We start from the raw sequence: 13130 nt of genomic DNA, 5'->3' as shown, positions 1-13130 counted from the left end.
GTTAACTCTATAATGGCTGGAATGTGCATAGCTTGTATTCCAACACTCCCCCATAAAAGGACCCTGTGAGGTGGGTGGCGCTGAGAGAGCTCTCCCAGAAGCTGCCCTGTTATGTACTGAGTACCAATAAAGTAGTCTGTGATCTACCAATGCATCGGACCCAGTATATTTCCTGCCCTTTCAAGGACAACCTCTGCCAGAGCTCTGGTTGACCCAAGGCCATTCCAGCAACTGCAAGTGGAGGAGTGGGGGAATCAAAGGCGGTTCTCCCAGATAAGAGTCCGCACACTTCACCACTACACCAAGGGCCTCAGTCTCTTGGAGTCGAAGAGGATTGAATCCTCCGGGCTCAACCGGCTTGCATCCTCGCGCTCTCCGACACAAAGGGGCTCCGCCTTACTCGCCTCCTGGAGAAAATAGGTCACGGGTGCTAATTAAGGCGTCTCTCAATGGCTCGGGGCGCGCGCTCTCCTCTCTTCCGAGCTGGGTTCTTCGCTTTCCAGGCAAGCTCGTCTTTTCCCTGTCTGGTTCTCGGCGGAAGCTCCCTTTCCTCCCTCCCTCCATCCGCCCCCCCCCCAAAAAAAATCTGTGTGCTGTTTGTAGCTTTGCAGGGCGTTCGAACGAGCGTGGTTTCAGGACTGGGCAATGGGCATGCAACAGCCCGCTTGGGAACACAACGCCACGTTCCGAGGCAGAGAATAAAGAACAAATGGAGGGTGGAAGGGACGGTTGTAATGGCGTTTCCCTCTCAAATGCGCAAGAACCGGCAGGCGGATTAGGGGGGGGGGGGGGGGATAATAATAAGGAGGAGGAGGAGGAGGAGGAGGAGGAGGAGGAGGAGAAGAAGAAGAAGAAGAAGAAGAAGAAGAAGAAGAAGAAGAAGAAGAAGAAGAAGAAGAAGAAGAAGAAGAAGAAGAAGAAGAAGAAGAAGAAGAAGAAGAAGAAGAAGAAGAAGTAATTGAATTTATATTCCCCCCTCCACTCCGAATCGCAGAGCGACTCACAATCTCCTTTATCTTCCTCCCCCGCAACAGACACCCTGAGAGGTAAGTGGGGCTGAGAGAGCTCTGGCAGAAGCTGCCCTTTCAAGGACAACTCCTGCCAGAGCTATGGCTGACCCAAGGCCATTCCAGCAGCTGCAAGCGGAGGGATGGAAAATCAAACCCGGTTCTCCCAGTTAAGAGTCTGCACACTTCACCGCTACACCAAAATGGCTAACAACAACAACAGCAACCGCTGCAAAATGAAACCTTTCCAAGATAGAAGGATCTTGAATTAGATTTAGAGGTCCGTCTTGCGGATATTTGGAATCCGGACGCTTCCCCGGGGTTCTATACCTACGAACGAAGGCCAGGACGACCCCTGCAAGTCTTTCATCTCTGTTCTTCGACAAACGGAGCTGCAGACAGATTCTAATTCCCCCCCCCCCCCGCCCCGCACACACTTGGTACTGTTACGCCGACCCCCGAGGAAGCCCGTTTGTGGAATCCAACTGCGAGCCAAGCGAACTGAGACGGAATTCTACCAAAGCTCGATTAAAATTAGACCTGAACCGTCATCCAGTAGCAGGCGTTTAACTCAAGACAGTTTAAATCCCGTTCAGTTTCAATTTGGGAGGAAAATACGGGGTCAGGGCAGGGCCGGGGTACTAGCGGTGCCTTCACACTCCATCAAAGAATTTAATTTTAATTGCATTTAATGTTTCGATTTCTACCCCGCCTTATCCCGCAAGCGGGCTCTGGGCGGCTTGCAATATGAAGAAACCTTACAAAACATCCAAGAAACTGCATCCAAACTAGATGATCTCACCATGACAATAAAACCATGATCCACATCACTGGCAACAAGTAGACCGCATATAAGCTGGTAATGTTCAGCATAACAGAGGCATAAGGTGCTGGGGGGAGTGGGAACGGTGCATTTTGCAACTGAATTTTTATTTTTTTATTTTTTTGCTATTCTTGCGCAGTAAAAAAATCCAATTGCAAAATACATTATTCAGTGGAGCGTGAACGCAGCCTTATGAGCCGGATCCCGCCCGGATGAAACGAAAACTAGCGACTTTATCCCTCCTGCTTAATAGCCCGCCCGCCTTCGAGATTCACCTCCCCTTACCTGGGTATTAGCCTACGAAGCAAAGGGCAACCTGTCAGCTTTGGAGATCCCTTTCCGGGCTTCGGTTAGAGGGTAGCTCCATCTATTCTTACATCCAGGCTTGTGGTTCTAAGGGCGGAGAGAGAGCGCGATGCGAAGAGGCACGCGATTGTATCTGCCCTTGTCAGCTAGAGATATATACAGCATGGCGAGGACATAAACCCGGGCTAAATATTATGGAGGACATAAACCCGGGCTAAATATTATGGAGGACATAAACCCAGGCTAAATATTATGGAGGACATAAACCCAGGCTAAACATTATGGAGAACTTAAACCCAGGCTAAACATTATGGAGGACATAAACCCAGGCTAAAAATTATGGAGGACATAAACCCAGGCTAAAAATTATGGAGAACTTAAACCCAGGCTAAAAATTATGGAGGACATAAACCCAGGCTAAACATTATGGAGAACTTAAACCCAGGCTAAAAATTATAGAGGATATACACCCAGGCTAAACATTATGGAGAACTTAAACCCAGGCTAAAAATTATGGAGAACTTAAACTCAGGCTAAAAATTATGGAGGACATAAACCCAGGCTAAACATTATGGAGGATATAAACCCAGGCTAAACATTATGGAGAACTTAAACCCAGGCTAAAAATTATGGAGAACTTAAACCCAGGCTAAAAATTATGGAGGACATAAACCCAGGCTAAACATTATGGAGGATATAAACCCAGGCTAAACATTATGGAGAACTTAAACCCAGGCTAAAAATTATGGAGGATATAAACCCAGGCTAAACATTATGGAGGATATAAACCCAGACTAAACATTATGGAGAACTTAAACCCAGGCTAAAAATTATGGAGAACTTAAACCCAGGCTAAACATTATGGAAAACTTAAGCCCAGGCTAAAAATTATGGAGGATATAAACCCAGGCTAAACATTATGGAGGATATAAACCCAGGCTAAACATTATGGAGAACTTAAACCCAGGCTAAAAATTATGGAGAACTTAAACCCAGGCTAAAAATTATGGAGGACATAAACCCAGGCTAAACATTATGGAGGATATAAACCCAGGCTAAACATTATGGAGAACTTAAACCCAGGCTAAAAATTATGGAGGATATAAACCCAGGCTAAACATTATGGAGGATATAAACCCAGACTAAACATTATGGAGAACTTAAACCCAGGCTAAAAATTATGGAGAACTTAAACCCAGGCTAAACATTATGGAGAACGTAAACCCAGGCTAAAAATTATGGAGGATATAAACCCAGGCTAAACATTATGGAGGATATAAACCCAGGCTAAACATTATGGAGAACTTAAACCCAGGCTAAAAAATTATGGAGGATATAAACCCAGGCTAAACATTATGGAGGATATAAACCCAGGCTAAACATTATGGAGAACTTAAACCCAGGCTAAACATTATGGAGGATATACACCCAGGCTAAACATTATGGAGAACTTAAACCCAGGCTAAAAATTATGGAGAACTTAAACCCAGGCTAAACATTATGGAGAACTTAAACCCAGGCTAAATATTATGAAAGATATAAACCCAGGCTAAAAACTATGGAGGACATAAACCCAGGCTAAGCATTATGGAGATCTTAAACCCAGGCTAAACATTATGGAAGACATAAACCCAAGCTAAAAATTATGGAGGACATAAACCCAGGCTAAACATTATGGAGGACTTAAACGCAGGCTAAAAATTATGGAGGACTCAAACCGAGGCTAAACATTATGGAGGACATAAACCCAGGCTAAAAATTATGGAGGACTCAAACCCAGGCTAAACATTATGGAGAACATAAACCCAGGCTAAAAATTATGGAGGACATAAACCCAGGCTAAAAATTATGGAGAACTTAAACCCAGGCTAAAAATTATGGAGGACATAAACCCAGGCTAAACATTATGGAGAACGTAAACCCAGGCTAAAAATTATAGAGGATATACACCCAGGCTAAACATTATGGAGGATATACACCCAGGCTAAACATTATGGAGAACTTAAACCCAGGCTAAAAATTATGGAGAACTTAAACCCAGGCTAAAAATTATGGAGAACTTAAACCCAGGCTAAACATTATGGAGAACTTAAACCCAGGCTAAAAATTATGGAGGACATAAACCCAGGCTAAACATTATGGAGGATATAAACCCAGGCTAAACATTATGGAGAACTTAAACCCAGGCTAAACATTATGGAGGACATAAACCCAGGCTAAACATTATGGAGGATATAAACCCAGGCTAAACATTATGGAGAACTTAAACCCAGGCTAAAAATTATGGAGAACTTAAACCCAGGCTAAACATTATGGAGAACTTAAACCCAGGCTAAAAATTATGGAGAACTTAAACCCAGGCTAAACATTATGGAGGATATAAACCCAGGCTAAACATTATGGAGAACTTAAACCCAGGCTAAGCATTATGGAGATCTTAAACCCAGGCTAAACATTATGGAGGACATAAACCCAAGCTAAAAATTATGGAGGACATAAACCCAGGCTAAACATTATGGAGGACTTAAACGCAGGCTAAAAATTATGGAGGACTCAAACCGAGGCTAAACATTATGGAGGACATAAACCCAGGCTAAACATTATGGAGGACTCAAACCGAGGCTAAACATTATGGAGGACATAAACCCAGGCTAAACATTTTTTTTTAAAGCTTGGAAGACTAGCTGAGCGATTCTCCGATTTAATCGTTTCCCCCCTCTAGAAATCGTTTCGCCCTAGCGCGTCGCCGCCTTCGAAGGCTAAATCGCAGCTCTTAAGAGCGGAGGTCCGCGAAGGAGAAGGCAGGCATGCGTCCAACGGTTTGCAGAACAGACCCGAGATCAACCCGCAACGCCGAGGCTAGACAGGGAAGCGAAGGAGCGGGGGCTTTAAAAGGGATTCACCCTCTCGCTTCTTAAAATGAAATGAGTGTCGCGGACCTCGTTTTGACCAGGAGCGCATAGGAGCGGAGCTGCGGCACCTCTAGATTTTATTGCGCTATTTTCTGTCTTAACTCCCAATATTTGCTTCTGGGCTCCACTGTTCAAACCCCCTGTGAGAATATTGCTGAACTCTTAAGATTGGACAAACTTTCTAATATTTCCCTCCCCTTTTTGGGGGGGTGGGGGTGGGAAATATCCAAAACACATCAAGCAGCCTGACTGAAATCTTCACGATGCCGCTGTGGCCACATGGGAGAAAGTCATTTTAAAAGTCTGACGGGAGTCAGGTTTTACGACGACATAATGCGAGAAGCATTTGAAGGCTGAGCTGCTATCATTTAGTCCACCTTCCGGTGATGTCAAGGGTGTGTGGCATATACGCAAAGGAGCCGTACTAATGAGCTCCGGCACCTCTTTTTTTCCTACCCAATGACCCCTGGAGTTTCGGCTTTGGAAAGCTTCCTTTCCCACCCCCAGCCCACCCCCCAAAAAATCTTGTTGGACTTCGTAAGGTCAACACCTTTGAGACCGACAAGATGAGTGGAGGACATAAACCCAAGCTAGTCCGGTCTTGTCCGGTCTGGGAAGCTGAGCCGGGGGGGGGGGCGGTTAGTCCTTGGATCGCGGGAGACCCCCGAAGGAGTCCAGGGTCTCTCGGAAGAAGCAGGCAACGCCAAAGCCCCTTCTGAACGTCTCAGGCCTTGAAAACCCGGCAGGGTTCCACGAAGTCAGCTGTGACCAGGGTCCCCTCGAAGCCAGGGCTGGCCAAACTGTGGCTCAGGAACCACGAGTGGCTCTTTCACGCATATTGGGGGGCTCTCGAAGCCCCCGCTGCCCCGTCAGCCGACTCGGAGGAGGCATTTGTCTCTTTCAATCGCTTCTCCAAGCCAAGCCACCTGGCAACTTGGAGAGTGCATTTAAAATTAAAAGTCGCTTTCTTTCCACCTCTCCCTCCCTCTCCCCGTCCATTTGCCTTCCTTCCTTCCTGTCTCGTGGCTCTCGAACGTCTGATGTTCATGTCTTGCGGCTCTCAAACGTCTGGCATGTGTTCTATGAGGCTCTTCTGTCAAGCAGGGTTGGCCACACCTGCTCTAAACTGAGCTAGCTCACAGATGTTTAGCCTCCAGCTCACACCTTTTTGTCTTAGCTCAGGAAGGATGGCCCCAGGGCGCACTCATGGATGCAGGAGCTCACCACTTTCATGCCAGGAGCTCACAAAGTAGAATTTTTTTGCTCACAGGACTCTGCAGCTTGGAGGGAACATTAGCTGTGGGACTTGACCGCACTTCCCAAGCCGACCAAGGCAAGCGCTAGGGGTCTGGCAGCTTGCCTTTCTAAGAAGCGCCCTGCCCTGGAGGCAGCGATGCGAGTTGGTCATGGATGGGGCGGCCAAACTGTGGCTGTCACACATATAGGACGGCCCTCCAAGCCCTCACCGCCCCACTGGCCAGCTTGGAGAAGGCATTTGTCTCTTTCAAATCACTTCTTCCAGCCGAGCCAGCTGGTGGCTTGGAGAATGCATTTGAAGTTAAAGTTGCTTTCTTTCCACTTCCTCTTCCCCCCATCTATTTTCCTCCCTCCCTCCCTTCCTCCCCCCTCCCTTCCTCCCCCCCTCCCTCCCTCCCTCCCTCCCTTCCTTCCTTCCTTCCTTCCTTCCTTCCTTCCTTCCTTCCTTCCTTCCTTCCTTCCTTCCTTCCTTCCTTCCTTCCTCTCTCTGTCTCATTCATCTATCTATCCTTCCTTTTCCCTTCTTTTATTCATATATCTCTCTCCCCCTTCCTTCCTTCCTTCCTTCCTTCCTTCCTTCCTTCCTTCCTTCCTTCCTTCCTTCCTTCCTTCCTTCCTTCCTTCCTTCCTTCCTCCCTCCCTCCCTCCCTCCCTTCCTTCCTTCCTTCCTCTCTCTGTCTCATTCATCTATCTATCCTTCCTTTTCCCTTCTTTTATTCATATAGCTCCTTCCTTCCTTCCTTCCTTCCTTCCTTCCTTCCTTCCTTCCTTCCTTCCTTCCTTCCTTCCTTCCTTCCTCCCTCTCTCAAACGCTGACGTTCATGTCTTGCTGCTCTCAGACATCTGACGTTTATTCTATGCGGCTCTTACATTAAGCAAGTTTGGCCACCCCTGGGTCAATCTGCGTACATCACACAGACACCCGCCACGGACTAGGCTGAGAAGCAAGAAGTCTCCTCAAGCCAAGGAGGGATCGAAGCCAGCGAAGCCAGAGCCTTCCAGAGCTCGGAGTTTTGCACAGAACCGTGTGTTGGTCTGTCTGTGGATTGTGGCAGAAGAAAAGAGCAAGAGCCCAGGAGCACCTGAAGGAGTAATCAAATGGGTGGGAAATTAGAAGCTTTCGTGACCCACTGCTGGTCTCTCCAAATATGCCCAAGAGGAAGGCTGCGATACTGCCCAAGTATTAGGGGGAGTGGTCGAGTGGAAGAGCTGACTTAGGAAATACGTGTCCTTTTGTTTTAACTAGATTTGTAGCAAGGGGAATTAACAGGCAACTTTGGTTGCCTTTTATTGGTTTCCCACGCAAATGCTATCCAGACCAAACGGTCTTTCAATTTATTTATTGCACTATTTTGCCACTGGATCCTAACATTATACCGCTTTGCATTCTTAATCACTATCCACCAGTGTTGCAGAAAAAGTCTTTTAATTGTAATTAACAGTAGTTGTATTAACCGGATTTTATCGGTATAAGGTTTCTTCGACAACCAGTTCTATGTAAGTTCTGCTCACTGTACCCCATTCCCTCGTCTGAAGGGGTGTGCTTAGAACACACGAAAGCTACATTCTGAATAAAACTTTGTTGGTCTTAAAGGTGCTACTGGACTCCTACTTTGTTCCTCTGACCTGTGTGATCCAACCTTTTTAGGGCGAAAGAAACCCTATAGATTTCATAGCCCTGTGGTGCTCTGAGAATCAAGGTGCTTTTTGGGTGGGTCTCGTCACTAGGGAGAAAAGGCAATACCCTATCTCCAAGAAATGAACAGAACCCGGAAGGAAGGAAGGAAGGAAGGAAGGAAGGAAGGAAGGAAGGAAGGAAGGAAAGAAGGAAAGAAGGAAGGAAGGAAGGAAGGAAGGAAGGAAGGAAGGAAGGAAGGAAGGAAGGAAGGAAGGAAGGAAGGAAGATAGATGTATGAAAGAAAGAAAGAAAAAGAAGGAAGGAAGGATACAAGAAAAATGGAAGGATAGATAGATGAATAATAGAGAGCGAGAAAGCAAAAAAGGAAGGAAGGAAGGAAGGAAGGAAGGAAGGAAGAAAGAAAGAAAGAAAGAAAGAAAGAAAGAAAGAAAGAAAGAAAGAAAGAAAGAAAGAAAGAAAGAAAGAAAGAAAGAAAGAAAGAAAGAAAGAAAGAAAGAAAGAGCGAGCCCCTTCTTGGCTGCGATGAGCTCAGTTATGTCAAGCCGGAGCATCCAACCGTCTTGAAGACCAACATTGGCCAGCCAAGCTGAGCGCCCCTCTCAGTCCCTTCCGGTCGACGTGCTGAGAAGAGAAGGGGTGCGCCGTGCTCAGGGTGGCCGTGTGGATCGGGTCGACCGGCGGCGATGGGCTGGGGCGGCTGATCTGTTTTCAAACCCGTTGGGGGAAGAAGAGATTCCAAAAGGTCGCAGCGAAGGAAGGGAGATTCGCGGTTTGGGAGAGAGAGAAATCCGCGGCGCGGTTCGACTGTCGCCCGGGGAATCAGCCACTCGAGCGCTGGTTTGCAAGTGGATTTTTGCCATTTTCACCCGGTGAAATGCAGTTGGGGAGCGCGCGGGAAGGGGGTTGAAAGCGCCAAGGGCACGGGAAGCGGGTGGAGAGCGCAAAGGGCACCCAAAGCGGGTTGAAAGGGCATCCTTCGGAGTCCGTGAAAGCTCAAGTTGCCAATGCAATCCCCCTTCCCTTCCCATTCAGCCCCACGAAACTGAGCCCGACTTGGTTTTCTGAATAAACCATCGGAGAATGGCGCTGCCCCTATGTGCCAAGAGGGCTGCCCCCTCCCCAAACCGAAGGAATGGGTGCCCTAGAATTTTGGGTCAGGCTGCCAGACCTGGCCGGAAGTGGGCTTGACCGTCGGTTTCTTTTCTAGAAAGCGTCCAAGCAACGGCATAAGAATTTAAGAGAAGCCGCGTTGGATCAGGCCAACGGCCCATCCAATCCAACCCTCTGGCTGCGATCCCGCACACTAAACAATGCACTTTCAATCCCCTTTCAATGCACTTTCCAGCTGGCTTTGACGGCGTGAGCTGGCAAAAGCCAGTTGGAAAGTGCATGGAAAAGCGATTGGAAGTGTATGATTGTGTGTGTGTGTGTGATCGCAGCCTCTGTATCACACAGTGGCAAAAAAAAAAACACACACACAAAAACCAAGTGCCATCAAGAGTGGGGCCAGGACTCTCCAGCAACCCCCCGGGTGTTAGCGCAGAAACCAGTCCTCTGGCGGATTGGCCTGCGCTTTTCTTTCTGGGTCATTTTTTCTTCTTTTTTTGTCTGGGCTTGTCTAGCCTTCAAACCTAGGGGAGCTGGCTGGGGAGAAAGTTTCCGGGGAACCTTGCCTTAAGAGACCCTGAGCCGCCGGTCGACCGGGTTGGCCAGATTATCTCTCCCTCCCCCGGTTGCCTTTCGGTTGTGGGGTGCGCACCAGTTTCCCGAGGAGCGCAAGGCTCTGGCTAGCTAGGGACAGAAGCCTGCCCCAGAGCCCCATTAGCTTCAATTCGGAGCTTTCACACAGGCTGAGTGAGGCCGTTTCTATCCATTGGCTGTTGTCGAGTTTCGGGGCTGTGGGGCAGTGGTCTTGGCATTGCGAGATCTGACGTTTCGCCGGCAACTGTGACTGGCATCCTCAGAGGTGTAACCCAGAAAACTGGAGTTCTCTCCGGGTCCAATTGAGAAGAAGAACTTGCCTACCAACCTCTTCTCAATTGGACCCCAAGAGAACTCCAGTTTTCTGGGTTACACCTCTGAGGATTCCAGTCACAGTTTCCGGCGAAACGTGGCGTCTCACAGTGCCAAGACCAGGGCCACACGGCCGGGAAAATCGACAACAGCCAATGGACTCCTTTGGCAACATATAGTTTCTATCCACTTCCCTGACATTTCACCCAGTCAATTCCAGTCGCAAAGTTCTTTGAAAGTGGACCGAACCAGGTTACTCTCCTTTGTGTGAACGCAGGTGCGGGGAATCCAGATGCCTCCCATCCTATCTGTGGATGCTTTCACACGTGCTAAACAACGCAGTTTCAACCCACTTCAGCCAACCTTCGCAAAGGGATTTTGCGGTTTCCCAGAAGTTGCAAAGTGAGTGAAAAGTGGATTGAAACGTGTGTTATTTAGGGTGTGTGAAAACACCTTGGGCTGTGATCACACATGCTAAAGAATGCAGCGTCGATCCGGTTTCGATGCACTTTTCGGCTGGATTTTACTGTCCGAACTGGCAACATCCCGTTGGAAAGTGCATTGAAAGTGGATTGAAACTGCTTTATTTTAGCACGTGTGATCGCAGACTCTGGCTGCCACCGCACACACTAAACAACGCCCGTTGCATCCACTTTCCATGCGCTTTTCCAACTGGATTTTTGCGGCGTGAACAGGCCAAATCCAGTTGGAAAGTGCATGGAAAGTGGATTGAAAGTGCATTCTTTTGCGTGCGCGATCACAGACTCTGGCTGCGATGGCAAGTACTAAACAACGCACGTCGCATCCATTTCCCATGCGCTTTCCAATCCAGTTGGCAAGTGGGCGGAAAGTGCGTGGAAAGTGCATTCTTTCGCAGGCGTGATCTCAGCCCTTGCGCGTTCCAAGCGACCGATTTCGCGCGAGAGCTTTAATCCTGTTCTCAAGCCCCGTCTCCAAACTGACCTTCTCCACTAGAATCAGAGAATCGGCGAAACCAACTCCACGACGCTGTGATTTTCGCGTAGAATTGCCGCCTTGGGGTGACCGGGATTAAACCAGGATGGAAGGTCTAGCGCGCAATTGGTCCGGGGAGCCGGGGGGTCCCGATCCGAGGCGCCCGACCCCCTCCTCCCTCTCCCCCCCCCCGCGCCGTCCCTCCCCCGGTCCACCCTGCGCCCCAGCCTCCAGCCCCCCACCGACCTGTTCTTGGCGGCGGCGGCGCGGTCCCTCTGGCGCCGGTTCTTGAACCAGTTGCCCACCTGGGTGGGGGTGAGGCCGGTGGCCTGGGCCAGCTCGCGCTTCTTGGCGGGGTTGGGGTAGGGGTCCTGGAGGTACCACTCGCGCAGGAGGTGGCGGGTGCGCTCCTTGAAGCAGTGCGTCCTTCTGCTCGCCGTCCCAGATGGTGCGCGGCAGCGGGAACTTCTTGCGCACGCGGTACTTGTCGACGGGCCCCAGCGGGCGGCCGCGCAGCTTCTCGGCCTCCACGTAGTGGGCCTCGAGCCAGAGGGCCTGCAGCTTGGCGTGCGACTCCTTGGGGAACTTGTGACTCTCCAGGATGTGGTAGAGCTCGCGGTAGTTGCCGCCGTGGAAGGCCACCACCGCCCGGGCGCGCAGCACCGACTCGTTGCGGTGGAGCGCCTCGCAAGCCGCCGGCGCCACCGGCAGCGACCACAGGAAACGGCTCAGGCGCTCCACGTCGCCGCTCTCCTCCAGCGTCTCGCACACGCCCGCCACTTGCTGCGGGCTGAAGTTGAGCAGCGGCAGCTGGAACATGGAGGCGGCCACGGTTCCCCGGCTCCGGCCACGGCCGGGCGAGGCGCCTCCGGGCCGGCTCTAGGCTCTGCGGCGCCCGGGCCCCCTGCGCCAGCAAGGACGCACCGGCCGGCCCAGGCGCCTCCTCCTGCTCTTCTTCTTCTTCCTCCTCCTCCTCCTCTTCTTCGCCTGCCCGCAGCCCGGCCCGAGCGCGAAGGCTGGAACAGCCAAGCAGAAAGAAGGCGAAGGGGCCACCCAGGACCCACCGGCCGGCCCAGGCGCCTCCTCCTCGCCTGCCCGCAGCCGGGCCCGGGCGCGAAAGGCTGGCTGGAAACTGCCCAGCAGAAGGAAGGCGAAGGGAGCCGCCCACGGTCCCAGGGCGCGTCGAGGGAGGCGGCGGAAAGATTGGCGGCCAGCGCCCGTGCGCTCAGGCGCCCGCGGAAAGAAAGCCCCGCGCTGCGCTCCGGCGGTGGCCTCAAGTTTGCGCGGGAGGGGGGGAGGAGGAGGAGGAGGGCTGGTGTGAAGGGAGGAGGGGGAGGGAGGCTGGGGAGGACGGAGGGAAACCCCCCCTCCTCCTCCACAAGACGAACCCCTCAACCCACCCCTCCGCTCCCCCGCCGCCGCTCGCTGATTTGCTGCCGGTTGGCCTCGCCAGATTGGCTGCGCCCCTCGGTTTCCATGGCATGGCTTGCCTGCCCATCACTGTGAAGCCCGGCTGCCAATCAAGCCCTGCGCGCTCCCAGGAGGAGGGTCGGTCTCTCCCTCCCTCCCTCCCTCCCTCTTTCTTTCTTCTTTCTTTCTTTCTTTCTTTCTTTCTTTCTTTCTTTCTTTCTTTCTTTCTTCTTCTTTCTTTCTTTCTTTCTTTCTTTCTTTCTTTTCTTCCTTCCTCTTATTTCTTTCCTCCTTCCTTCCTCTCATTTCTTTTCTCCTTCCTTCCTTCCTTCCTTCCTTCCTTCCTTCCTTCCTTCCTTCCTTCCTTCCTTCCTTCCTTCCTTCCTTCCTCCCTCCCTCCCTCCCTCCCTTCCTTCCTCCCTCCCTCCCTCCCTCCCTCCCTCCCCTCCCTCTCCCCCTCCCCGTCTCCCCCCTCCCCGCCTCTCTCTCCCCTCCCCCCCTCCAATCTCTTCCAGTGTCTCCTAGCTTTGGACGCCTCCCAGGGAGCGTAGGCTTCGGAAGGGGGAATAATAGTTTGTCTCCCTGGCTAGGTATATTTTGCGTGTCCAGGGCGGTCCGGAGCTTCGAGCTGCTGGCCTAGTCTGCTGTCCCCCTCCAGCCAAAAGAGACCCTGAAACCCGGCGATTCCCCTGTGCCTTGCAAAAGAAGGAATCTTAAGTCAGAGGCCAAGGATGGTCGGGAAAGGGAAGTCCAGGGCAGAAAGAAATGCGCCCTTCAAAATTCGGGCCAGGGTCAGTCCCGGGGCTGCG

At 51.0% G+C, this 13130-nt stretch overlaps 1 protein-coding gene across 1 annotated transcript in view; it reads right to left on the bottom strand.

Moving 5' to 3' along the window:
- The window catches only part of SIX6 (SIX homeobox 6), a 38981-nt gene extending 27212 nt beyond the window's left edge, over positions 1-11769 (bottom strand). Inside the window, 2 exon segments of the mRNA XM_060261971.1 lie at positions 11158-11336; positions 11338-11769. Of these exon segments, the coding sequence (XP_060117954.1) occupies positions 11158-11336; positions 11338-11730 (572 nt within the window). The 5' untranslated portion in view covers positions 11731-11769.
- Between the last annotated feature and the right edge of the window lie 1361 nt (positions 11770-13130).

The sequence above is a fragment of the Heteronotia binoei genome, chromosome 21, assembly GCF_032191835.1.
Source record: "Heteronotia binoei isolate CCM8104 ecotype False Entrance Well chromosome 21, APGP_CSIRO_Hbin_v1, whole genome shotgun sequence".
NCBI lineage: Eukaryota > Metazoa > Chordata > Lepidosauria > Squamata > Gekkonidae > Heteronotia > Heteronotia binoei.
The sequence above is the reverse complement of the archived record's forward strand: the minus strand, read 5'-3'. Positions and strand labels throughout refer to the sequence as shown.